General features: G+C 47.3%; 1 protein-coding gene across 1 annotated transcript; it reads right to left on the bottom strand.

The window, feature by feature from the left end:
- Positions 1-91: 91 nt before the first annotated feature.
- armc7 (armadillo repeat containing 7) lies at positions 92-20,418 on the bottom strand. Its single transcript, XM_038807598.1, has 4 exons — positions 20,340-20,418; positions 10,127-10,243; positions 8,619-8,762; positions 92-1,763 (listed from the first exon to the last, which is right to left on the bottom strand). Exons 1-4 carry the CDS (start codon positions 20,353-20,355, stop codon positions 1,426-1,428), a joined length of 615 nt encoding a protein of 204 aa, XP_038663526.1. The 5' UTR covers positions 20,356-20,418; the 3' UTR covers positions 92-1,425.
- Between the last annotated feature and the right edge of the window lie 4,305 nt (positions 20,419-24,723).

The raw sequence follows: 24,723 nt of genomic DNA, 5'->3' as shown, positions 1-24,723 counted from the left end.
ACCCAGTGAAAGCTAGCATAATTGGAGCACAAACAAACTAGATCTTAAATATTTTTACTATAAAGGAACTCGTGCAACACTGCTCAGAAAATGAGGGAAAGATTTGATTTATTTGTGCAAGTGTGAATAAAACATTCCCAAATGTAAGCAGGTCAATTTACACAATGTGGATAAAGATACATTAAAAATTCCACCATACCTTCCACCTGTTTCTGTTTCCATTGATATGAAAAACAGAAACTGTGTAAATTGGTCTCATCACTCAACAGAAAAACAGACATAATCCCCTTGCACTTCAGTCAAGGGTACAACACTGGTTCCAAAATGACATCATTAGGATTATCCACTTATATTGGTTGCTGGACTTTTCATGCTAAAGTCATTTTCAGTGAAAGGTAAGATTTTTTTTAAATTTAGAGTATCAAATTATTTTTTTTCCACTTAAGGGGCAATTTAGCATGGCCAAATCATTTTAGCATGGCCATTCCACCTAACCTGCACATCTTTGGGTTGTGGGGGTGAAATCCACGCAGACACAGGGAGAATGTTCAGTGAAAGATAAGATAAAGAAAACTTGTACATATGTTGTACTGTTGAAATACCTGTGACGTATGACAATTTATGTAGGTAAATACAGAAGCCATTCTGTGTCATAAACATCAAAGATATGAATGACCAATTAATCTGAACTTTTCCATCTTTGATGAGGCAGGAATTTTGGCTCGAACACCAGAAGAATGCCCAATTAATTGAATATAATTGTAGGATAATCCTGAATAAGGTTTTGGTTTACTGTCTCATCTGAAGGACGGTACACCTCTACCAATGCAGCATTTCATCAGCAGAATAGAATCCCTACAGTGCAGAAAGAAGCCATTCGGCCCATCGAGTCTGCACCAACCCTCTGAAAGAGCACCCTACAGAGGCCAACTCCCCTGCAACCCCACATAACTTTTGGACCCAAAAGGGTAATTTAGCATGACAAATCCACTAACCCATACATTTTTGGACTACGGGAGGAAACCGGAGCACCCGAGGAAACTCACACAGACACAGGGAGAATGTGAAAACTCCATACAGTCACCCAAGGTTGTAATCGAACCTGGGTCCCTAGCGCTGTGAGGCAGTAGTGCTAACTACTGCACCATTATTCAGCTTAAATTATATCAAAGGCAAGAGCATTACTAACTTAACCAAGCTGGCACTTGGATAGCGTTAAAAACTGAAGATAATTACATATAGGTTCACATGTTATACTGCAGCCAACAATGGGACCATATACCGCAAACCTTGGAGTTATTAATTGAATCAAATAGAGGAAGGAATCCAAGAGTGATGTAGTGCACTCATTACATTTAATGTACCATGTCCAGAAGTATGTCCACAAGCATCAAAATTCTGTAGAATTCTAAGAAGTTTCTGAGTCTATTCTTTTGGAAGTGGTATTCCAAGTGCTGTGTGATTCTGCAAGTTCTGAGCTTTTTCTACCTCTTCTGGTGAGCAGAAGTCTTCGAGAAACAGGGTTGCTAAATTACTCAAACGTTTGTTTTTAGACATAGAGAACCGTAGCATACACTCAACAACTGGTATTGCTGTGATTTCTTTCTGGGACAAAGGAGTCACCAGGTATATTAATGTGGTAATGGCAGACAGTACTATGTCCTCATTAGGGCTGGATAAACATTCCAGCACTGCCTGAACCCCATTGTTCTGTAAAATGTATTCCTTATTTTCTTTGTCCAAACAAAGGTTACAGAGACCACCTGTAGAATATTTAAAAAAACATAGTCAATGCTTGGGTCCATCAAAATTTGGAGAGAGACATAAAGTACAAGTACTACAGGTGAGAATATGATGAATAACGTTACTGTTAATGTCCTTGCAGTTTCTTTCCCATTTAACACACACACAAAAAACAAGATTACTGATTTAAATTGCTACAAAGAAATAATCATATTCTGAAAGACCCATGATATTTCAGAATGAAAATAAATCCCAATGATGCTAATCTACAGGTGCATTGCACATCATAAACATATATTCCTAACTCCCCATGAGGAAAGTCATGCAAGAGCCACCATGATCTGTATAAAGATTTGAGAGAGTCCGGGGGGGGGGGGGGGGGGAAGAGAGAAGGAACGCGCAACACAGTGGTGCAGTTGTTAGCATTGCTGCCTAATGGCGCTGAGGACCTGGGTTAGATCAAGGCCCCTGGTCACTGTCCGTGTGGAGTTTGCACATTCTCCTGTGTCTGCGTGGGTCTCACCCCCACAAACAAAAGATGTGCAGGGTTAACCATGCTAAAAGTGCCCCTTAATTGGAAAAAAATAATAATTGGGTACTCTAAATTTATGAAACCAAAAAAAGTTGAGTGTCTGTAGAGCATTCATTACACTTCAATGGGCCCAGAGCAGAAAGAAAGCCAATCATTTTACATGCAAGTCAATTACAAATTAATAATCTAATAGTGACTTCCGGTGGCTGCGATGACGTAGGAAGCCACACATTTGGGAGCTCCCGTTTTAAACGGACTTTTCGGCTCTTTTTAGAGCCCAAAACGGAAATTTTGCGACGTCTCCCGGTGGGGGAAGGTGTGCTGAACGACTTTCCCCGCAGTCCATGACTCGAACTCGGAGTGGAAAGGGGGAAAAAACGGCAGCAGCTCCCCAGAAAAAATGGGGGAAGGAATCCAAGATGGCAGCCGGAGGAGCTCCAGAGGAGTGGAGGCTGTGGGCCCAGGAGCAACAAGCTGCTCTCCTGTGCTGCTTCACAGACTTCAAGGCTGAGGTACTGAGCTGTCTGCAGGAAACAAACAGAAGGCTGTCGGAGATTCAGACCACCCAGGGTGCTGCCATCAAGGAGTTGCAGACGCAGGCCACTGAAAGAGAAGAGGAGGCCGTGGTCCTCGTGAGTAAAGTGGAGGGGCACGAGGCACTCCACAAGAAGTGGCAGGAACGCTTCGAGGAGCTTGATCACCGCATGAGGCGGAAAAACCTGCGGATCTTGGGCCTTGCGGAGGGGTCGGACCTGACAACCTACGTGGCTATAATGCTGAACTCGCTAGTGGGGGCCGGGTCTTTCCATCTGCCCTTGGAGCTGGAGGGAGCGCACAGGGTGCTGGCCAGGAGGCCTAAGGAGAATGAACCTCCGCGTGCGGTGCTGGTGAGGTTCCACCGGTTCAGTGATCGGGAGTGTGTGCTGCGCTGGGCCAAGAAGGTGAAGAGCAGCAAGTGGGAGAATGGGGTAGTACGGATCTATCAGGATTGGAGTGCGGAGGTGGCTAAGCGGCGGTCCGGATTTAATCGGATGAAAGAGGTGCTTTACAGGCAAAAGATAAAGTTCGGAATGTTGCAGCCCGCGCGCCTGTGGGTAACTTATTCGGACCGGCATTATTATTTCGATTCCCCGGAGGAGGCGTGGGCCTTCGTGCGGACGGAGAAACTGGACTTGAACTAGGGGTTGGGGGTTGCGGGGTCGGTTGTAATATTTTAGTGCTGGATTCTGCTGTTGCTGTGTTCTCTTTTTTTTTGTACTTTTGCAATTTTGATATGATTATTTACGGGGGTGTTGTTCTGCTATGTTTTTTTTTGCTGTGGGGCATTGTTTGAGTTGTGTATCTTGCGGGGAGGGTCGGGGGGGTTTGTTGTATTCTATGTCGGGTTGGGGGTATGGAGTGGGGCTGGTATTTGGGAGCTGCGTCAGAAGGGTGTGGTGGGGCAGTGCGAAAGTGCGGGCTTTCCTCTGGTTCCCGCGCTGCGGGGCTGGGGGCGGAGACGGTGATGGGGGGAAGGCGGGGCCTTAACTGGTTCTTCCCCGCGCTGGAGCGGTGCCTAGAGGAGGGATAGATTGGGGGATGATCCCACTTTGGGAGGGGTCGTGTTATTGGCGGGAGTTTCCGGGGTCAGCAGAAGTTAGCTGACCCACGGAAGTACAATGGAGGACGGTTCGCGGCTGGGAGGGTTCCTCGCCTGGGGGGGAAGGGAGGGGGGGGGAAAGGGGAATACCGGGTTGCTGCTGGTAGGGTCAAGAAGGAGCTGGTGGGGGCTGGGGGGACAGAGGTGAGGTGTTGTTGCTGTGGGGACTGGGTCGGGCAGGGGGTGCTGGCCTGGGGCGGGCAGTCGACGGGCTATGGCTAGTCGACAGGGGAGGGGGGCGGGACGCCCTCTGATCCGGTTGGTCACCTGGAATGCGAGAGGGTTGAATGGGCCGGTGAAGCGGTCGAGGGTACTGGCTCATCTGAAGGGGCTAAAGGCAGATGTGGCAATGCTTCAGGAGACCCACCTGAAGGTGGCGGACCAGGTCCGCCTGAGGAAGGGATGGGTGGGGCAAGTTTTCCACTCTGGGTTGGATGTGAAGAACCGGGGAGTGGCGATTCTGGTGGGGAAAAATGTGTTGTTTGAGGCATCGGAGGTGGTGGCGGATAAGGGGGGTAGGTATGTTATGGTTAGGGGCAGGCTACAAAGAGAGAAGGTGGTACTGGCTAGTGTGTATGCCCCAAATTGGGACGATGCGGGCTTTATGAGGTGTATGTTGGGACGGGTCCCGGATCTGGAGGCGGGAGGTCTGATCATGGGGGGGGGGGGGACTTTAATACGGTGTTGGATCCTTCACTGGATCGGTCCAGCTCTAGGACGGGTAGGAGGCCGGCGGCGGCCAAGGTACTGAGAGGGTTTATGGACCAGATGGGTGGGGTGGATCCATGGAGGTTTGTGAGGCCGAGGGCACGCGAGTACTCTTTCTTCTCCCACGTACATAGGGTCTACTCTCGGATAGATTTCTTCGTGGTGAGTAGGAGACTGATTCCGAGAGTGGAGGAGGCCGCGTATTCGGCCATTGCAATCTCCGACCACGCTCCGCATTGGATAGAGTTGGAGATGGGGGAGGTGCGGGACCAGCGCCCGTTGTGGCGGTTGGGTGTGGGGTTGTTGGAGGAGGAGGAGGTGTGTAGGAGGGTCCGGGCAAGTATTGAGGGGTACCTCGAGGTGAATGATACGGGGGAGGTTCAGGTGGGGATGGTCTGGGAAGCCCTGAAGGCAGTGATTCGTGGGGAGCTGATATCCATCCGGGCACACAGGGAGAGGAGCGAGAGGAGTGAGGGGGATAGACTGGTGGGAAAGATGCTGGAGGTGGACAGGAGGTATGCAGAGGCACCAGAGGAGGGACTGTTGGGGGAGAGGCGCAGCCTGCAGGCTAAATTTGATTTGCTGACCACTAGAAAGGCGGAGGCACAGTGGAGGAAGGCACAAGGGGCAGTGTACGAACATGGTGAAAAGGCGAGTAGGATGCCAGCTCATCAGCTCCGCAAGCGGGATGCGGCTAAGGAAATTGCTGGAGTGAGAGATAAGAGTGGGAATGTGGTGCGGAAGGTGGTAGTGGTGAATGAGTTCTTCAAGGACTTTTACGGGGAACCGTACCGGTCGGAGCCAACGGGGGAGAGGAGGGGAATGGAGAGGTTCCTTGATGGGCTTTCTTTCCCGAAGGTGCAGGAGGAGAAGGTGGAGGGTTTGGGTGCGCCAATTGAGCTGGAGGAGCTAGTTAAGGGGATCGGGCAGATGCAGTCAGGGAAGGCACCGGGGCCGGATGGGTTCCCGGTGGAATTTTATAAAAAGTTTGTGGACCTAGTGGGCCCCTTGCTGGTGCGGACACTCAACGAAGCGTGGGAAGGGGGAACTTTGCCCCCGACGATGTCGCGGGCGCTGATCTCGTTAATTTTAAAGAGGGACAAGGACCCCCAGCAGTGTGGTTCATACAGGCCCATATCTCTCCTCAACGTGGATGCTAAGGTGCTGGCAAAAATCCTGGCCACCAGGATAGAGGACTGTGTGCCAGGGGTCGTGCACGAGGACCAGACAGGTTTTGTGAAGGGAAGGCAGCTGAACACGAATGTGCGGAGATTGTTGAATGTCATCATGATGCCGGCGATTGAGGGGGAGGCTGAGATAGTAGTGGCGCTGGATGCAGAGAAGGCCTTCGATAGAGTGGAGTGGGGGTACCTATGGGAGGTGTTGGGGAGGTTTGGATTTGGTGAAGGGTTCATTAGATGGGTAAGGCTGCTATATGAGGCCCCGATGGCATGCGTGGCCACGAATAAGAGGAGGTCGGAGTACTTCCGGCTTTTCCGAGGTACCAGGCAGGGTTGCCCCCTGTCCCCCTTGTTGTTTGCACTGGCAATCGAGCCGCTGGAGATGGCGTTGAGGGATTCAGAGAGGTGGAGAGGCTTGGTGCGAGGTGGAGAGGAACATAGGGTGTCGTTGTATGCCGATGACCTGTTACTGTATGTGGCGGACCCGGTGGGAGGGATGCCGGGGGTGATAGAGTTGCTAGCTGAGTTCGGGACCTTTTCATGTTATAAATTAAATTCAGGCAAGAGTGAGGTGTTTGTGGTGCACCCTGGAGACCAGGAGGAAGGAATTGGTAGGCTCCCGCTTAGGCGGGCAGGGGAGAGCTTTAGGTACCTGGGGGTGCAGGTGGCCATGGACTGGGGGACTCTTCACAAGCATAATTTCACCAGACTTGTAGATGAGGTGGAGGAGGAGTTCAAGAGGTGGGACATGCTGCCATTATCGTTGGCGGGGAGGGTACAGTCCGTCAAAATGATGGTGCTTCCGAGGTTCTTGTTCCTCTTTCAGTGCCTGCCCATCTTTATCCCCAGGGCCTTCTTTAGGAGAGTGACTAGCAGTATTTTGAGCTTTGTGTGGGCACATCGACTCCGAGAGTGAAGAGGGTGTTCCTGGAGCGAGGGAGGGATAGAGACGGACTGGCGCTGCCCAACCTTCTGGGGTACTATTGGGCGGCCAATGTGTCAATGGTGCGTAAATGGGTGATGGAGGGGGGAGGAGCGGCGTGGAAAAGAATGGAGATGGCGTCATGTAGAGGTACGAGCCTGGGTGCCATGGTAACGGCGCCGTTGCCGCTCTCCCCTAAGAGGTTTACCACGAGCCCGGTGGTGGCGGCGACCCTAAGAATCTGGGGATAGTGGAGGCGGCATAGGGGGGAAAACAGGGGGCTCGATGGAGGCTCCACTGGGTGGCAACCATCGGTTCATCCCAGGGAACAAGGATGGGGGAATTTAGGGGGTGGCAAAGGGCGGGCATCAGCAACTTGAGGGACCTGTTTATTGGCGGGAGGTTTGCGGGCCTGGGGGAACTAGAAGATAAATTTGGCCTTCCCCAAGGAAACATGTTCAGATACTTGCAGGTAAAGGCGTTTGCTAGGCGACAGGTAGAGGGATTCCCTTTGCTGCCCTTGCAGGGGACGATGGACAGAGTGCTTTCGGGGGTGTGGGTCGGAGAGGGGAAGGTGTCTGACATCTATAAGGTAATGCAGGAGGTGGAGGAGTCGTCAGTGGAGGAGCTGAAGGCTAAATGGGAGGAGGAACTCGGGGAGCAGATAGAGGACGGGACTTGGGTGGATGCCTTGGAGAGAGTCAACTCTTCCTCCTCATGTGCGAGGCTTAGTCTCATCCAATTTAAGGTGCTGCACCGGGCCCACATGTCCGGGACTAGGATGAGTAGGTTCTTTGGGGGTGAGGATAGGTGCACCAGATGTTCGGGGAGTCCAGCAAACCACACCCATATATTCTGGGCATGCCCAGCACTGGAAGAATTCTGGAAGGGGGTGGCGGGGACGGTGTCGAGGGTGGTTGGATCCAGGGTCAAACCAGGGTGGGGACTCGCGATTTTTGGAGTTGCGGTAGAGCCGGGAGTGCAGGAGACGAAAGAGGCCAGTGTCCTGGCCTTTGCGTCCCTAGTAGCCCGTCGAAGGATTCTGCTAAAGTGGAAGGATGCAAGGCCCCCAAGTGTGGAGACCTGGATCAGTGACATGGCGGGATTTATAAAACTGCAAAGGGTCAAATTTGCCCTGAGAGGATCAATACAAGGGTTCTATAAACGATGGCAGCCTTTTCTGGACTTCCTGGCTCAAAGATAGGTATCTTGGTCAATAGCAGCAGCAACCGGGCGGGGGGGGGGGGGGGGGGGTGTTCCTTATTGTAGTGTCTATTCTGTAACTTTATATTGTGTTAATTTGCATTGTTGTTAAAATGCTGTGTTGTTCATGGAGGTGGGGCGAATGTTTATGATTGTTAATATTATTGTTATTTTTGGTATTTTACTAAGATGCGTTATTGTTGTATAAATTCAAAATTTTTCAATAAAAATTATTTCAAAAAAAATAAATAATCTAATAGTGAGAAAGTTTTATAGATTGATTCTAAAAATTATCACCTCAATTCTTTAATTAGCAGTAATTAAGCTATAACTGAATTCTGGATCAATACAAACCACCGTCCTCCAGAAGAACCTCAGCAGTGACCTTAAAGGGACATGTCAGATTAACAGTAAGTATAACAACCACATTCCAAAACTCAGCTTAACCCTGATCTATATCACAGGAAATCAGACAAATAGATAAATATAAAAATACAGAGACAGTAAAACTAATATTTCTGGTATTGCTCTTTTTCAACATATAAATGTCATATTTCCTTAAAATAAAAATTCTTGTTGATTAATTATGACAACAGGTCTGGATATTGAGCACAGTTTGGAAGATCCATTCCCGCAACTAAAGGAGTGCGGAAAAGTGGAAAAAATACAAATATAAAATTTAGGTTTTACCTATGCCAAATTCTACACATCTTTCATTATCTTCTGTGAGCATATCCTGGAATAGGTCAATAACTTGCAACCGTCGAAGATAGTGATAGTTACTGGGATCATATGCAAAATTAGCCAGGTTCGCTAGAACTTGCTCCTTTGCCTCTGAAAATTTAGAATAAAACAATGTTAGCTTCCATACACACAGGACTGGCACTGGCATTGTCAGTCATTAGGACTGAAGTGCATAACCACAGAATGAAAATTGGGATGATATGGGTATCTTTTATATTTTTTGTGTGTCACGTATATATATTTTGTGTAGGTAAAGGAAAGCTGTGTCAGTGTGAATCCAAGGTTAATCAAAGAGGAGGTTTTTGAAGTCAAATTGTCTGTAGTGTATAAAGCATTTTGTATTGAGTCTTTGCATATGTAATGAGGCTTATAGTGGGTTTTAGTTTACAGGTAAACAGGGTGGGTTTGAAATTTACATTTGGGATCGAGTGTTGAAATTATTGTGTAATTATTGCATTTGAAAAGACGTTCAAAGGAAATAAGGAACATTTACATCTTACAGGGGATTTGTGAGTAAATGGGAAGACATTTTAAATTTTATTGATCCAAAATTGAGGTAATATAGAAACATGAAAGGTTTTAATATTTGGGGAGCCTAAGTGTAAAAGGATTTTAAAGACAATGGTAAGCAAACATGAAAGTGAAAAAAAGGATTTATGGGATCAGGTTTTCAGCTGGAGTGGAGTTGCTGTAGGGGAAACCTGCTGAAGACCAGCCTCTTAGCTTTTGAATATGCTGAAAAGCTGTAAAAAGTTGTGAATTGAGAAAAGCGATTTATGAATTAGTTTGTTTTTAATCTGCTTTTGGAAAATCACATCAGCACATTTAGTGTCTGGGGCGTTGTCGAATGTATTTCTGTTTGTAGTGAAAGATAACTTCTTGATTTGGGTAACACATTGTGGATTTTTCAGCTGGGAATCTGTAAGGATTGTTACCAAAATGTTAGTTTCATTGTGTACCTTTTCTAAGGCATTTTTGTGGGTTATCTTGCAAGATTTTGTCTAACAGTGTATTTTTTAACCTTGTGTGTTTAAATTTAATTATTTTAATAAATATTCAAACGTTATCACTAGAGTTCTTTGTTTTTGAGTTCAATAGCTGTCCCTCCTTTTCTACAATACAAAAAAAAAATTACAATCAGCGAAGACGGATTTCAATCCGAGATCTGACTTGCTCAATAATATTTGCCTCAGAAAGCCTAGCCTGTGAAGTGCTGCAACAAATATCTCGGTGTACAATTGATTAAAAAATACCAAACAGCATAAATTTAGGACACTGGCAGCATTGTGTGGCAACAAACACGACCACAACCAAAAATATTGGCACTTGTGCTTCACTTCCAAACATCCACGATAGTTCCTTTTTGAACATCGACTAGTTAGAATCCCATAGTTCCCATCCTGGGTTGTGTCTGATAATCGTGGTTCACCATCCTACATTTTTTGTCATCCTACCTTGACTATCAGTATCTTGAAACTCAGTAACAAGGGCTTGTAGGTAGTCAAACCGGTCTTGGGATTTACCGTCCCCCAGTCGGCCTGAATTGGCCATTTCATCTGAATTCCAGATAGCTGCACAGAAAAGAGAAAACTAATTACAAACTGAGTCCAATTGCAGGATGTAAATAGTGGTGGGACATAACATGGATCCAGCTGGCATAAGAATGGAGAAATGGGATTCAACTGCCCAATCATTATCAAATGCTGGAGGGATTAAATAGTCTATTCCTGTTCCTATGATTCCACTGTTAAAACGACAGAATAAATGGCCCAACTGGTACATTAAAATTTCTATATACTGTACTACTGGCTGAGGAACTCATTCCAGTCCCACATGGCGACACAGTCCATCATGCCAATTACTATATGGCAGTGGCAAAGCTGCCCTCAAGTCCCAAACAAATGGGTCTTTTTTTCCACCTTACAACATTACCTTATTATTTTTAAAACTCAAGTTTAAAAAAAAAAATTTACCACCTAATTGTTTTTCCCCAATTAAGGGGAAATATAGCATGGCCAATCCACCTAGCCTGCACATCTTTGGGTTGTGGGGGCGAGACCCATGCAAACACGAGGAGAATATGCAAACCCCACATGGACAGTGACCCAGGACCGGGATCGAACCAGGGTCCTCAGCGCTGTGAGGCAGCAGTGCTAACCACTGCACCATCATGCTATCCTCGAGTCCCTTCTTGTCTGGTTTCCGGGTCCTCAAAGTTTAACTTAATTCCGAAAAAAAATTCCCATTAATTGTTTACTCACCCCACCTTGTCCTCATCACTGAAGACCTCTCCCAATCAGTACATTATTCCTTTCTCTGTCCATTATCCCTCGCAATATCATCATTGCTCTAAAAGTATAACTTCTTCAGGAACACTCTTTCAATATCTCTAGCTCTCTCTTTGGTCTTCCACAAAAATGCTGTTGATTTTATCGAAACTGATTACCATTAGTCCAAGTGCAAGAAGCTTATGGCATAATTTATCTCTGAGCAAAACTATTCATTTAGCCATCGTCTTCTCACTCCCAACTCAGTCCTGAACCCATATTGCAAATGGATTTACCCACATCCCCAACCTACATCTCCACCATCAGACTTACCTCCTGTTCTATCAAGCATTTCCCCCATAAAACTCCTGGAAAGTCATCATCTACCTTAGTGTCATAGGGAGAACTAATAATTTCAAACCATAAAAAAACCAATATTTCTATTATTTATACTTCAGCTTTGTTTCAATTTTACTTTCTCTGGTACAATGCTGGAACTACTCAGTGCTCGGTTGCTGTAGTTGGCATCTTTCCATCTGCTAGAAATGATGCCACCATAGGCTTAAAACTTTGGTGAGGTCAGATGAAATAACCTGCTGCATTTTTGATGGCTTAACAAGCAGACAGTGGAAAGACAAAGTCTGCCACAAGTACCAAACACAGGTTGTCCCTTGTCAGTGGTGTGGAATGATCTCTGTTGACAGCTTGTTTGCAGGATTGGTGTCTGCTTTGGAGCTCCTGAAGCTACATCTTGTTGTGGTGGGAAACCTCTGCCCGCAGTTGACGTTGTCATTTGTATCAATTCTCAGCTAGAGTTTCCCAATTGTTGTGACTGATGTTGAGGGCTTTCATCTCTCTTTTGATAGCATCCTTGAATCAGAGCTTTGGACATCTTGTTGGTTTCTTGGCATGGGCAACACCCATCCAGCATATGCTCGAGATGCAGCCATCTTCTATCCTGTGCACATTTCCAAGCCAACAAAGTCCTTTTTGCTCGACTCATGGTAGCACGCTTTGCATATTCGCGCTAGAAAGGGCTGCTTCATTGGTGGCTTTGTGGTTCCACGTGATGCCAAGGATGTATTTTTAAAAACACATTTACAGGTATGTGGAGTTTGCTGGTTAGGCCAGCATTTATTACCCATCCCTAGTTGCCCTTCAGAATGTGTTGGTGAGTTGCCTTCTTGAACTGCTGTCATCCCTGAGGTGCAGGCACACCCACAGTGCTCTTAGGGACAAAGTTGCAGGATTTTGACCCAGTGACAGAGAAGGAATGGCAATATTTCCAAGTCAGGGTGGTGAGTGACTTGGAGGGGAACTTCCAGGTGGTGGGGTTACCAGGTATCTGCTGCTCTTGTTCTTCTAGATGGTAGTGATCATGGGTTTGGAAGGTGCTGCCTAAGGAAACTTGGCGAGCTCCTGCAGTCTTCTTGTAGATGTACTACAAGGTGGTACACACGACAGCCACTGTTTGTCGGTGGTGGAGGGATTAAATGTTTGTAGAAGAGGTAGCATACAAGCAGGGTGCTTTGTCCTGGATGGTGTCAAGCTTCTCGAGTTTCGTTGGAGTTGCACTCATCCGGCAAGTGGAGGGTATTCCATTGCACTCCTGACTTGTGCCTTGTAGATGGTGGACAGGCATTGGCGGGGGTCAGGTAGTGTTACTCGCCGTAGGATTCCTAGCCTTTGACCTGCTCTGGCAGTCACTGCATTAATATGGCTAGTCCAGTTCAGTTCCCGATCAGTGGTAAACCCAAAGATGTTGATTGTGGGGGATTCATCAGTGGTAATGCTATTGAATGTCATAGGGCGATGGTTAGATCCTGTCGTGTAGGAGATGGTCATTGCCTGGCAATTGTGTGACGCAAATGTAACTTGCCACTTGTCAGCCCAAACCTGGATATTGTCACGGTCTTGCTGCATTTGGACATGGACTGCTTTATTAGCTGAGGAGTCACGAATGGTGCTGAACACTGTGCAGTCATCCACAAACATCCCCACTTCTGACCTTATGACGGAAGGGAGGTCATTGTTGAAGCAGCTGAAGATTGTTGGACGAGGACACTACCCTGAGGAACTCCTGCAGTGATGTCCTGGAGCTGAGATGATGGACCTCCTGTAGCCATCTAAGATGGCCACCTGCAAAGGACCATGGGAATTATGGCCAACCCAGGGCTCAAACAGATACAGAGCCGATGTGTATCTGAAACACACGTAACCAGGCCTGATCGCAACCCCCGCTTGTTTGCATTTTAATGGCCCATTTTCCCAGGACAATAGAACTCCAATCAAGCAACTTGTACAGCCACAGACTGACCGGCGCCACTCCCCTTACTCAGAAAGCCCAACTGCCAAGCTCAATGACCGCAAAGAACCCGCCCAGCCACCAAGGCACCGGCCCCTTTACTGGCCGAAATCGAAGACAGTGATCAGAGCCCTGTCGAACTATTGGGTCCAAGGTTAAGGATTGCCCCAAAGAACGCAAAATCCCAGCGGGATAAAAGAGGACATAGCCATATGTTCTGTCTCTTTTGGATCCGGCCTGTGCCAGCCCAATTGCAGCAGGGTCAGCTAAGTTCAAGACCAACGATCGCTACCTGACGGATGAGCCCAGCAGAGACAGAGCCGCTTTCTTTGAACCAGCCAAGTGAAATCCAGATAAAGGACTTATCCATTTGCACAGTGCCGGTCGCCCTGAAGTTAAGCATAGGTTATTGTAGCTTTTTTTTTTTTCTTAAAAATTTTTAGATTACCCAATTATTTTTTCCAATTAAGGGGCAATTTAGCATGGCCAATCCACCTACTCTGCACATTTTTGGGTTGTGGGGGCGAAACCCACGCAGACACGGGGAGAATGTGCAAACTCCACACGGACAGTGACCCAGAGCCGGGATCGAACCTGGGACCTCAGCGCCGTGAGGCGGTTGTGTTAACCACTAGGCCACCGTGCTGCCCTTGATAGGTGTAGCTTAACTCGTAGTAGATATTGTGTTTGCATGTCGAGATAACTCTTGTGTAAATAAACCACCTTTTGGACTAACTAAACCACCTTTTGGACTAACTAACTAGTTGTGTGGTCATTTGATCAATACAAGGGAAGGCTTGTAGTTCACCAACATTATTAATAGAGCAACACTCCAAACACCACAATCATCTTTCTTTGTGACAGGTATGAACCAACCAGTGGAGAGTTTTCCCCAATTCCAATTTAGCTAGGGCTCCTGGATGCCAAACCAGTCAAATAATAATAATAATAATAATAATAATAATAATCACTTGTCACAAGTCGGCTTCAATGCTGCCTTGATGTCAAGGGCAGTTACTCTCACTTCTCCTTTGGCATTCAGCTCCTTTCCCCATAATTGAACCAAGGCTGTAATGAGGCAAGGAAGTGAGTGACCCTGGCAGAACCCAAACTGAGCATCCAGAAGTAGGTTATTGCTGAGTAAGTGCCACTTGATAGCACTGTTGATGACTCCTTCCATCACTTGCTGATGATGGAGTAGATTGATAGGGTTGTAATTGGCTGGGTTGGATTTGTCCTGTTTCTTGTGTACAGGACATACCTGGGCAATTTTCCACATGCCGGGTAGATGCCAGTGTTGTAGCTGTACTGGAACAAAGGTGCAGCAAGTTCTAAAGCATAAGGCTTTAGTACTATTGCTGGAATATTGCCAGGGCCCATAGCCTTTGCAGTATCCAGTGCCTTCAGCCGTTTCTTGATATCATGTGGAGTGATTTATATTAGCTGAAGACTGACATCTGATGCTGAGGACCTCTGGAGGAGACCGAGCTAGATCATCCATTCGGCACTTCAGGCTGAAGATTGTTGCGAATGCTTCAACCTAGCCTTTTGCACAGATGTACTGGGATCCTCCATCATTGAGGATGGGGATATATGGTGGAGCATCCTCCTCCAGTGAATTGTTTAACTGTCCACCACCATTCACAACTGGATGTTGCAGGACTGCAGCAGAGCTTAGATCTGATGCGTTCATTGTGGAATCACTTATCTCTGTCTATTACTTGCTGCTTATGCTGCTTGGCACACAAGTAGTCGTGTTGTATCTTCACCAGGTTGACACTTCATTTTAAGGTTTTTAAAAATACATTTAAGAGTACCCGATTCTTTTTTTCCCCCAATTAGGAGGCAATTTAGCATGGCCAATTCACCTACCCTGCAGATCTTTTTAGGTTGTGGGGTGAGACCCATGCAGACACGAGGAGAATGTGCAAACTCCACACAGACAGTGACCCAGGGCCGGCATCGAACCCAGGTACTGATCGCCCTGAGGCAGCAGTGCTAACCACTGCCCTCCCCATATTTTTAGTATGCCTGGTGTTGCTCCTGGCATACTCTCCTGCATTGTACCAGGGTTTGTCCTTTCGCTTTGTGGTAATGGTAGAGCGTGGGATGTGCCAGGCTATGAGGTTGAATACAATTCTGCTGCTGCTGATGGCTTACAGGTGCCTCTTGGATGCAGTCTGGAGTTGCTAGATCTGTTCGAAGTCTATTCTATTTAGCACAATGGTAGTGCCACACAACACGATGGAGGGTATCCTCAATGTGAAGATGGGACTTTGTCTCCACAAGGACCGTGTGGTGGTCACTTCTATTGATGCACCTGCAGCAGACAGGTTGGTGAGGAAGAGGTCAAGTATGTTTTTCCCTCTTTTTGGTTCCCTCAACTTGTGCGCGGTACCAGTCTAGCAGCTATGCTAGGACCCGGCCAGCTCGATCTGTGGTGGTATGACCGAGCCACTCCTACAATAATCTTTATTGTCACAAGTAGGCTTATATTAACACTGCAATGAAGTTACTGTGAAAATCCTCTAGTCGCCACATTCCGGTGCCTGTTCGGGTAAACCGAGGGAGAATTCACAATGTCCAAATTACTTAACAGGGACTTGTGAGAGGAAATCAAAGCACCCGGGGGAAACCTACGCAGACACGGGGAGAACGTACAGATGCTGCACAGTGACCCAAACTGGGAATCGAACCTGGGACCCTGTCGTTGTGAAGCAATAGTGCTAACCACTGTGCTACCGGTAATGGACTTTGAAGTCCCCCACCCAGAGTACATTCCGTGCCCTTGTCACCCTCAGTACTTCCTCCTCATGGTGTTCAACATGGAACAGTATTGATCAGCTGATGGTGAACGATACATGGTCATCAGCAGGAGGTTTCCTTGTCCATGTTTAACCTGAAGCCATGAGACTTCATGGGGTTCCAGAGACAATGTTGAGGACTCCCAGGGCAACTCCCTCCTGACTGTATACCACTGTTCCGCCACCTCTGTCTTGTCCGTGAGACAGGACATACCTAGGAATAGTGATAGTGGTATCTGAAACATTGCCAGTAAGGTATGATTCTGTGAGTATGACTGTGTCATGCTGTTGCTTTGCAAGTCTGTGAGACAGCTCTCCCAGCTTTCGCACAAGGCCCCAGATGTTAGTAAGCAGGACTTTGCAGGGTCGGCAGGGCTGGGTTTGCCGTTGTTGTTTCCAGTTCCTGGGTCGATGCCTTGTGGTCCATCCAGTTTCATTATTTTTCATGTTTTTATAGCGGTTGAATACAACTGAATAGCTTGCTGGGCCATTTCAGAGGGCATTTAAGAGTCAACCACATTACTGGAGTCGCATGTAGGTCAGACTAGGTAAGGATGGCAGATTTCCTTCCCTAAAGGACATTCGTGAACCAGATGGTCATAGAAACCAGAGATGAAAGTGACTAAGCCTCTGTTCCTGATCAGTGCAAGTTGTCTGCTTTCCTACCATACAGCAATGTGCTCAGGTACCGTTCTTGCAGGAAGGCATCTTTATTCTGCAGGTCAGTTTGTTGTTTTCCATGCCTGTTTGTTAGTTGGCCAAAGTTAGTGGCTGCCTTGCCAATGCATGTGCTGAACTCTTTGTTAAAAGATATGTTGTCCGTCACCATCGATCCAATTTAACAGAACTTGCTGATTGCTTCCAGTGATGTGAGGAGTCTCGTCACATGCAGAAACACAATGTACTGTCCCCTAACTACAGTTTTTTTTGTCACAGAGGGTGAGGGAGAGCATGACAGACACTCCATGAGCCTTTGGAGTTGTTTTTTGTCTAGGCAATGAGTGCAGAATCATCAGATTGCAGAAGTTCTCTGATCAGGACATGGCATAGCTTTGTCTTGGCTTTCAGTCTTGAGAGGTTGCGGAGTATCCCATTTGATCACATGTGGAGATACACGTGGCGGTACATTCCTTTCATATTCAAAAGGAAACCTTGGGACTGAGAAAAAGATACCAAGGCTAAGATGCAGCAGTGTTTCACCCTATCTTTGATTTAAAATCTATCAGAGGTGGTGCCATGAATGTTATCCTGAAAGGATTGTAGGAAACTGTTAAATTTTGGAGGACAAATTATTTTCTTTAGTAGCCACGAGAAGCCCATCCTAATCATGTGTGAAATGCTTTTGTAAGATTCACAAAATGTCAGTGGTGCTTGCTGTTTCTGCACTTCTCTTGAAGCTGATAGAGAAGATCATGTCTACTGTGAACCTGCCCATTCTGAAGCCACATTTTCCCACCGGGTATATTCTACTGGCTAGCTGATGGAACTTCGAATTACTTTGGCAAAGGTCGTCCTGATGATGCTGAAAAGTGAGATGCCCCAGTAGTTGGTACAATCCTCTTAATCACCTTTGTTTTTGTACAAAATCATGATGTTCACATCAACCATCTCCAGTGGACAGAACCTTTTCTCCAAAAGAGGAGGTTGCCGAATATGGTCTAACAGCAGCTTTCCATACTTGAGTATTTGGTATTCTGTCCTTTCCAGGTGCTTTCCTTGCTGCTAGTCAATAGCTTTTTCAGGCTCAAGTATGGAGGGTTTTGCATCAAGTTTATACCAGAGATAGATGCAGAAATCATCAAGCAGAGGCGTAGAGATATCCATTTTACTTGAGTATAGCTCAGAATCTTAGAATATAGAACATAGAATTTACAGCACAGAACCTGCCTAACCCACCTGCCAGTTATTTGTTCCTGTCAGTGAATATTTCCCCTTCTGTGGATTTCAAAGAAGCAACTTTGGTGATGGCAATTCCATCATACATAATGCAAACACATAATTGTGAATTAGTAGCTTGTATTTCTTTGCACAGATTAATGAAATACTTGCTGGCACAGTAACTTGCTGTCTTCTGCATGACTGTGAACATTAAATTTTCACATGTATTAGGGTTAGGACCAGGTCAGCTGTGTTTTTTGCTTCAATGACAGGATTCATTACCAAACATGGTTACTGCAATTTTGTAGATGATTGACCACTGAGGTTCAATGCTTTGTCAGCATTCTCTGGTGAGCTCTCAGGTTGAAGACACTGCCTGAGAGTTTCTGAGAACTTGACATTTGTTGTTATCCCTTGTGCATGAAATGTTGACACACAGTATGCCACTTTGTTCAGATTTGTATATTTTCCATGGTTGCACCTTCACCCTACAATTTACAAATGAGCAATAGGTATCCCAATCTGCACTCTTATAGATGATGATGTGAAGGATGCTAGACAGATCACACCTTCTGCTGATTAGCAGGCCATGTTGATGCCATATCTCAGATGGTGCCATGACACCTTGTGCTGATGTCTGACCTGGAAGGTGTTGATAACGCAAAGTTCACGTTCTGCACAAAGTTCTGATCAACATTTCTGTTGATCTTGCCAACACCATGTTGACTCAAGGTATGTTTGCCATTAAACTCTATGAACCAACTTTTGCATTAAAGTCACCCCGGAGAAATATTTTTCTCCATATGGTAGATATGTCATTAAGTCATCTTTGGCATTGGTTGATGCGCAAGCACAGATGATGATGACAAAACCACCATCTGATGGTATGAGGCATTCAGGAATCAAAACAAGCATCTCAATCAGCTGCATCAACCTGTTGTTGACAACAAAACCATGTCTACAGTGGTCATCTGTACTTCTGACATGCCAATAGAAGGTATAATTGGCTTTGCATATTGATCCAGTATCAGCCAATGAAGCCTACTGAAGAGCAGCAATGTGATTGCTTAACTTGTGTAGCTCACGGTCGATCAATGCCGTCTTAAGTACGTTGTCTGTTGACTGAAAGTTGTCATGTCTGCCAGGACCACATAGTCTTGACATGCCACCGTACAAACTTGAGTGTCTTTACTTTGTTTCTTTGGCACCCAATTATTGCCTGCTTGTCAGGATAGGATCCCCAATCCTCACTCCCCCGTAGGAAAGCAAACATTGGCAGATCAGCACCTTATTGGTTGGGGGCTGCCCAGCTTGAGGACAGTGCTTGACCAATCGAGTGACTGCACTGATCCTTTCCACCAGAAGCAACCCATGCCACCCTTTCCTTCCACAAATTAGGCTGGCTTCTAACCCACAAAATGCTTTCTCCTGTGGTGGTCCCTTCACTGGTAAAAGCAAGGATGAAGTTTCCTCTTCATGTGTTTTTGGTTGCACAGTCTCAGCAGGAGTTTAAGACACAGACTTGCCTAGCATCTACATCTCTTTCTTGGCCATATAGATTGAATCCTGAGGAAGGGCAGGACCCTTCCATCAGGAGGTCACTCAGTTGCAGGAGTTCCCAGAAGATTTTTTCTTAAAAGGGATCAGTTGCTTAGTGTATTTTACTCTGCCAAGCCAGAAGGCAGTGGGCACAATTTTACCCATTGCTGGGACTTGATTGACAGGTTGTCAGCATGTCCACATGCTGACAGACCTACATTCACACCTCTGGGTACTAAGCATAGGGGTTTAGGGTATCCAGTTACACTGCAAAGATGAACAGAGGCATTCTCCATTTTAATTCCTCCACTATTGGAAGCTGTGCCTATGCCCCAAACTTTGGAATTCCCTCCCTAAATCTCTCCACTTCTCTTTGACCAAGGTTTTGGCTACCTGCCCTTTAACTACCACAATTCTCATTGTCCAGGGTCCCAAATGTTCCTTCCTGCTAAAACAGCAATTTACTCGCACTTCAACAACTTTCAGTTATATCAGACATCTGACAAAATAAAATGTTACCAAAGTACATCATAGGTATAAAGCAAAAGGTTACACAGAGCATCAATAAGCAATAATAGAGCAAATGGGGTTGTGCAGTAAGCTTCTGCAAAAAGTAGACGGGGTGCTTGAATTTGGACGTCTGAGTTGGGGTCGAACTTATACTAATCATGCACAGCTGGAAACCGTCAATGAGGAAAACATGCGCAAAGATGTTGCGTATTTCATAGGTAATCACGATAAATGCATTACTAGATGATTAAATAATTGCTTGAAGCAACTCTCCTTTATTCTGTGAAATATTATTGCAGTTCGCACCAGCCGCACTCGGCCTGAAGCAGCCTTTCAATAACATTAAAGGCGACTGAAACCTCACCGGCCTCACGCGACATGGAGAAGGCCCAAAGTGGACCAGCCTGGTCCCAGGGCACAGGAAGCCTGACAGAAGCACCACTCAATGTACATCATGACTGGTCACTCACCTGGTTCCCCAGACTAGAGGTTGGAGAAAAACTTCAACGCAACTTCCTGGAAACCAAAGATGTTTCCGAGCATGCGCACTGCACCCAGGAACGCCTTACTCTGCCCATCTTGCACCATCTACCGATGGGAGGAGGTATCCATTTAAAATATATTTTTAGAAGTTTCATATAATAATACTAACAATGTTACAAACAACCAACAAAGATGTGAACGTACAATGTCAAAAATAAATTCTCAATCAAAAATACAAACTAAAACTTGAACATTATAACGAACCCCCCAACAACTGATATCTAGATCCTTAAAACGATCCTTCCATCTAAGGTAGAACTTTCCCACTGACTCCCTGATGGTACAGTATATTTATTTTTTTCTAAGTGCAGGAATGTCACTAAATTACCCTTACAACACCAGGTTAAAGTCCAACAGGTTTGTTTCAAACACGAGCTTTCGGAGCACGGCTCCTTCTTCAGGTGAAGAAGGAGCCGTGCTCCGAAAGCTCGTGTTTGAAACAAACCTGTTGGACTTTAACCTGGTGTTGTAAGACTTCTTACTGTGCTCACCCCAGTCCAACGCCGGCATCTCCACATCATGACTAAATTACCCAGCCAGGCAAAAGCACTGGGTGGGTGGTTGACCTCCAGCTAGGCAATATTCGTCTTTGGGCTACCAGTCAGGCAAAGGTGATACATTTGCCCCAACCCCAGAGTGAAACGCCAGTGAGTTTGAAATTTCAAACATGACTACCAATGGACATGACACTCAAACCATCCGGAGAATCTCCAATATAGTGCTGAAAAAGGAAACCCAGAAGCTGGCAGGTTGGGACAAGACCAAAACATATGTGTGTGGTTAGCTGGTGCAAGTGAACAATGATCACGCTTGTCCTCCGTGTTTGGGGAAAAAACACTCATCATCGCCTTGGTCAAGTGTGTCCTGTGTAATACGTTGAACTGGATTAAACTCAACCAGGCACAAGAGGATGTGGAGTTCACCCTGTGGAGGGCGTCCCTCCAATCCTTATCAGCAAGCACAGGATCCAGCTCCCGCTCCCATCTCGCCCTCACCAATGGGGCAGGGTTTGAAGAGAGAATATAGTCATATAGATTTGAAATAGACCCCTTGCCAGGTTGAGCCAAGGATAAGACCCCCTTCAATGACAGAACTGTATAACATCCGCTTCCCCTAATACAAATATTGTGGGCACGATTCGTCGGAAAAATTTCCAAATGCTGTAGCGAGCAGGAATTGCCGTGAGCGGGGGTTTTCCGGCGCTCAGCCCAGGGAGACCAGCCCCAAGATTCGGTGATGCTGACCTGGGGAGGCTCCTTGATGTGGTGGAGGCCAGGAGGGATGTCCTGTTCTCCAGAGGGTCTCAGAGGGTGAGCCACAAGGCAGCCAGTGTTGCCTGGGACAAGGTGGCGGCAGCAGTGCAGAGCCTGGTGCATGACGTCGGCACCATGAGTGAAGGTGTCCAAGGCATCACACAGTCGGTGACGGCCATGGCTGAGGGTTTCGGGGATGTGACCCAGTACCAGGCTGACCTTGATGGGGTTCTGCGGGAGTAGTCCCGTTCTCAGATGGGAATGGCCGAGGCACTGCGGAGTTTGTCCCAGTCGCAGGTGGGAATGACTGAGGCACTGTAGAGCATGGCACGGATACTAGGGGATATGCCCTAGTCACTGAGGAGCATCGCCGAGGGCGCCAGCACAATGGTGCAGACTATGGAGAACTACCAAGGCTGGCAGAGCCAGATGATCCATCCAAAGGTGAACCCCAGGGCCCTATGGGCACCGAACGGAAGGAAGGGGCAATGAGTGCCAACTCAGGCCCGTCCCATGGGCCGGTGATGGTGACCACCAGCACTCCTGAGTTGCACTCCTCTGATGAGGCCACGTCTCAGGGTCAGCACATGGGACAGGGCGGCAGGGCAGTGCATGTGCCACCAACAAGTGAGCCGGAGCCCTCCGGCCCCAAAGCCCCCAGAGAACGTGCGCCGGGGGCATTGGAGGCCACGGGACAAGGTAAGCAGCTGGCTGCCTCCACCTCAGATGTGCATCCGGGGGAAACACCAAGACGTAGTAGTAGAGTTAGGAGGGCCAGGCGTGTTGAGTATCACTGAGGGCACTTGGGTAGGGGTTGGGGAGGTGGTGGGGTGGGAGCCAGGGGGGTTTTGGTGTGGACTATCGGAAATAGGTTATTGTACAGCACATTAAACAACTTTTTGCACAGACATTTTGATGCCTCTGTCACTTTCTTCCGCAATGCGGGCTGACCCTTTGCCTGTCTCTCAAGGCAACCCTTCCTCCCCGTGGCACCCACCCACCCTCTGGCCGTGGTCATGTTCTGGGAGCTGTGTCCCAGCCCCTGGGTATTTGGATGTTGACTGCTGCGTGTGTGGTGTTGACTCCCACACAGTGTCCAGGCATCAAGGTGCAATCAGAATTGACTCAATGACTCCCACATCCTACAAGGCCTGCCTACCCAAGGGAACCCACTTGGCATGTGACAAGTACTCATTCAACCATGATTGCCAATTCCCTATTAATGATTGCCCTCAGCCACGCAGCCAGAGGCCTCAGCAGTTGGTGGGGGTGATTGGTGGGGCAGATGGGCTGGACAGGGGTTGCCCTCGGAATGGGGTTGGGATCGAAAGATTGGCATGGTGGTGCCGCAAGCAATTTCCCCCTCGGTTGCCCCCCTGTGCCAGCCCCCGCACCCTCCCATGACGGCCCAACTCTGTGGCCCATCCCCCACCGAGCACAGGGGCAAAAGTCCAGTGCTCCCAGGCTCTTTGCCTATGAGCAGAAATGACGACTCACCCTCCTCGGCTCCCCGCAAAAACGCTTCCATCAGGTTCACATTTTTAAAAAGGAGTACTAATCGATGCCAGCGAGAGCAGTTGCTGGGGAGGCCGGTGAATAACAGGAGGCCGTTGGATGACGGGTGGCTCTCGTTAATTGTATGGAAATGGGGCTTAAGTGCTGATAAATGGTTTCTCGCAACACTACGGCGAGATACTGAATTCATCTACGGGAGCAGGCTGGTTGCATCGCCTGGTTCCCATTTTTGGTCTCTCCCGCTATTCACCGACCTTGTTATGCTTGAACGCAAGTGTAATGAGAACGGAAGATCACGCCCTATTAATTTATCAACAACTCAAGAATATAAAAGAATCAGCAACATGCTAAAAACAGTCACGAAAATCAGTAATATGCTGAAAGCATTTACAAGACACCAAAAAAACACTAGCTCTCAACCGCCCCCCCCCCCCCCACCCCCCACCTCCCACCGGCCCCAACGGTAGCCCCACATCGATGGAAAGGTGCCGAATCGAGCAGCACAGACCACTGGAAAAGGACACACACCGGTGCAGGGCATGGTGTGTGAGAGAGAGAGAAAACACCCCCTCCCTCCCAAGAGTTGGCACATTTCAACCCAAAACAATTCCTTCCAACAAACCACCAGCTGCAAAGCCAGCATACAAAAAGCTCCCCCCACCACCACCTCTCCCCAACGGTAGCCCCACATAGATGGAAAGGTGCCCAAACAAGCAGCACAGACCACCGGAAAAGGACACACCAATAAGGGGCATGGCGGAAGAGAGAGAGAGAACTCTCTGTTCAAAAAACAAGACAAAATACAGAGCAGGGAGACAAGTTATCTCCATTCTCCTCTCTCCCTCCAAGCAACAGGCAGCAACAATAGACACTTCTTGCCCTCCATCCAACCAGGCATAGCACCGTTCTCCCTTGCCGTAGTCAGACTTCAAAGTCTGTAAAAGACAGCCAGCATACAGAATAACACACCAGGTCTGGACGCAGTGTTACAGCCAGAAGCAGCAGGCGCTCAGAGAGATTTCCCTCCCGACAGATATTTTAAGTTTATTGTCAACTCAAGAATACAAAAGAATCAGAGCAGCACGGTGGTGCAGTGGTTAGCACTGCTGCTTGCCACGCTGAGGACCCGGGTTCGATCCTGGCCCCGGGTCACTGTCCGTGTGTATTTTGCACATTCCCCCCAGTCTGCGTGTGTTTATCCCCACAATCCAAACATGTGCAGGGTAGGTGGATTGGCCATTGCAGTCCGCCTGTTGCCTATTGCTGGAACTGGTCCACAGCAGATACTATCTCCCTGGCCCTACAATCGACACTCGAACATCTCAACAACAAGGCTACCTACATCAGACTGCTGTTCATAGACTACAGCTCCACCTTCAACACCATATCCCAACAAAACTAATAACCAAACAATGCAATCTTGGACTTGAACCCTTC

This window comes from Scyliorhinus canicula, chromosome 9 (assembly GCF_902713615.1).
Source record: "Scyliorhinus canicula chromosome 9, sScyCan1.1, whole genome shotgun sequence".
Lineage (NCBI taxonomy): Eukaryota > Metazoa > Chordata > Chondrichthyes > Carcharhiniformes > Scyliorhinidae > Scyliorhinus > Scyliorhinus canicula.
This window is presented reverse-complemented; position numbering and strand designations above follow the sequence as displayed.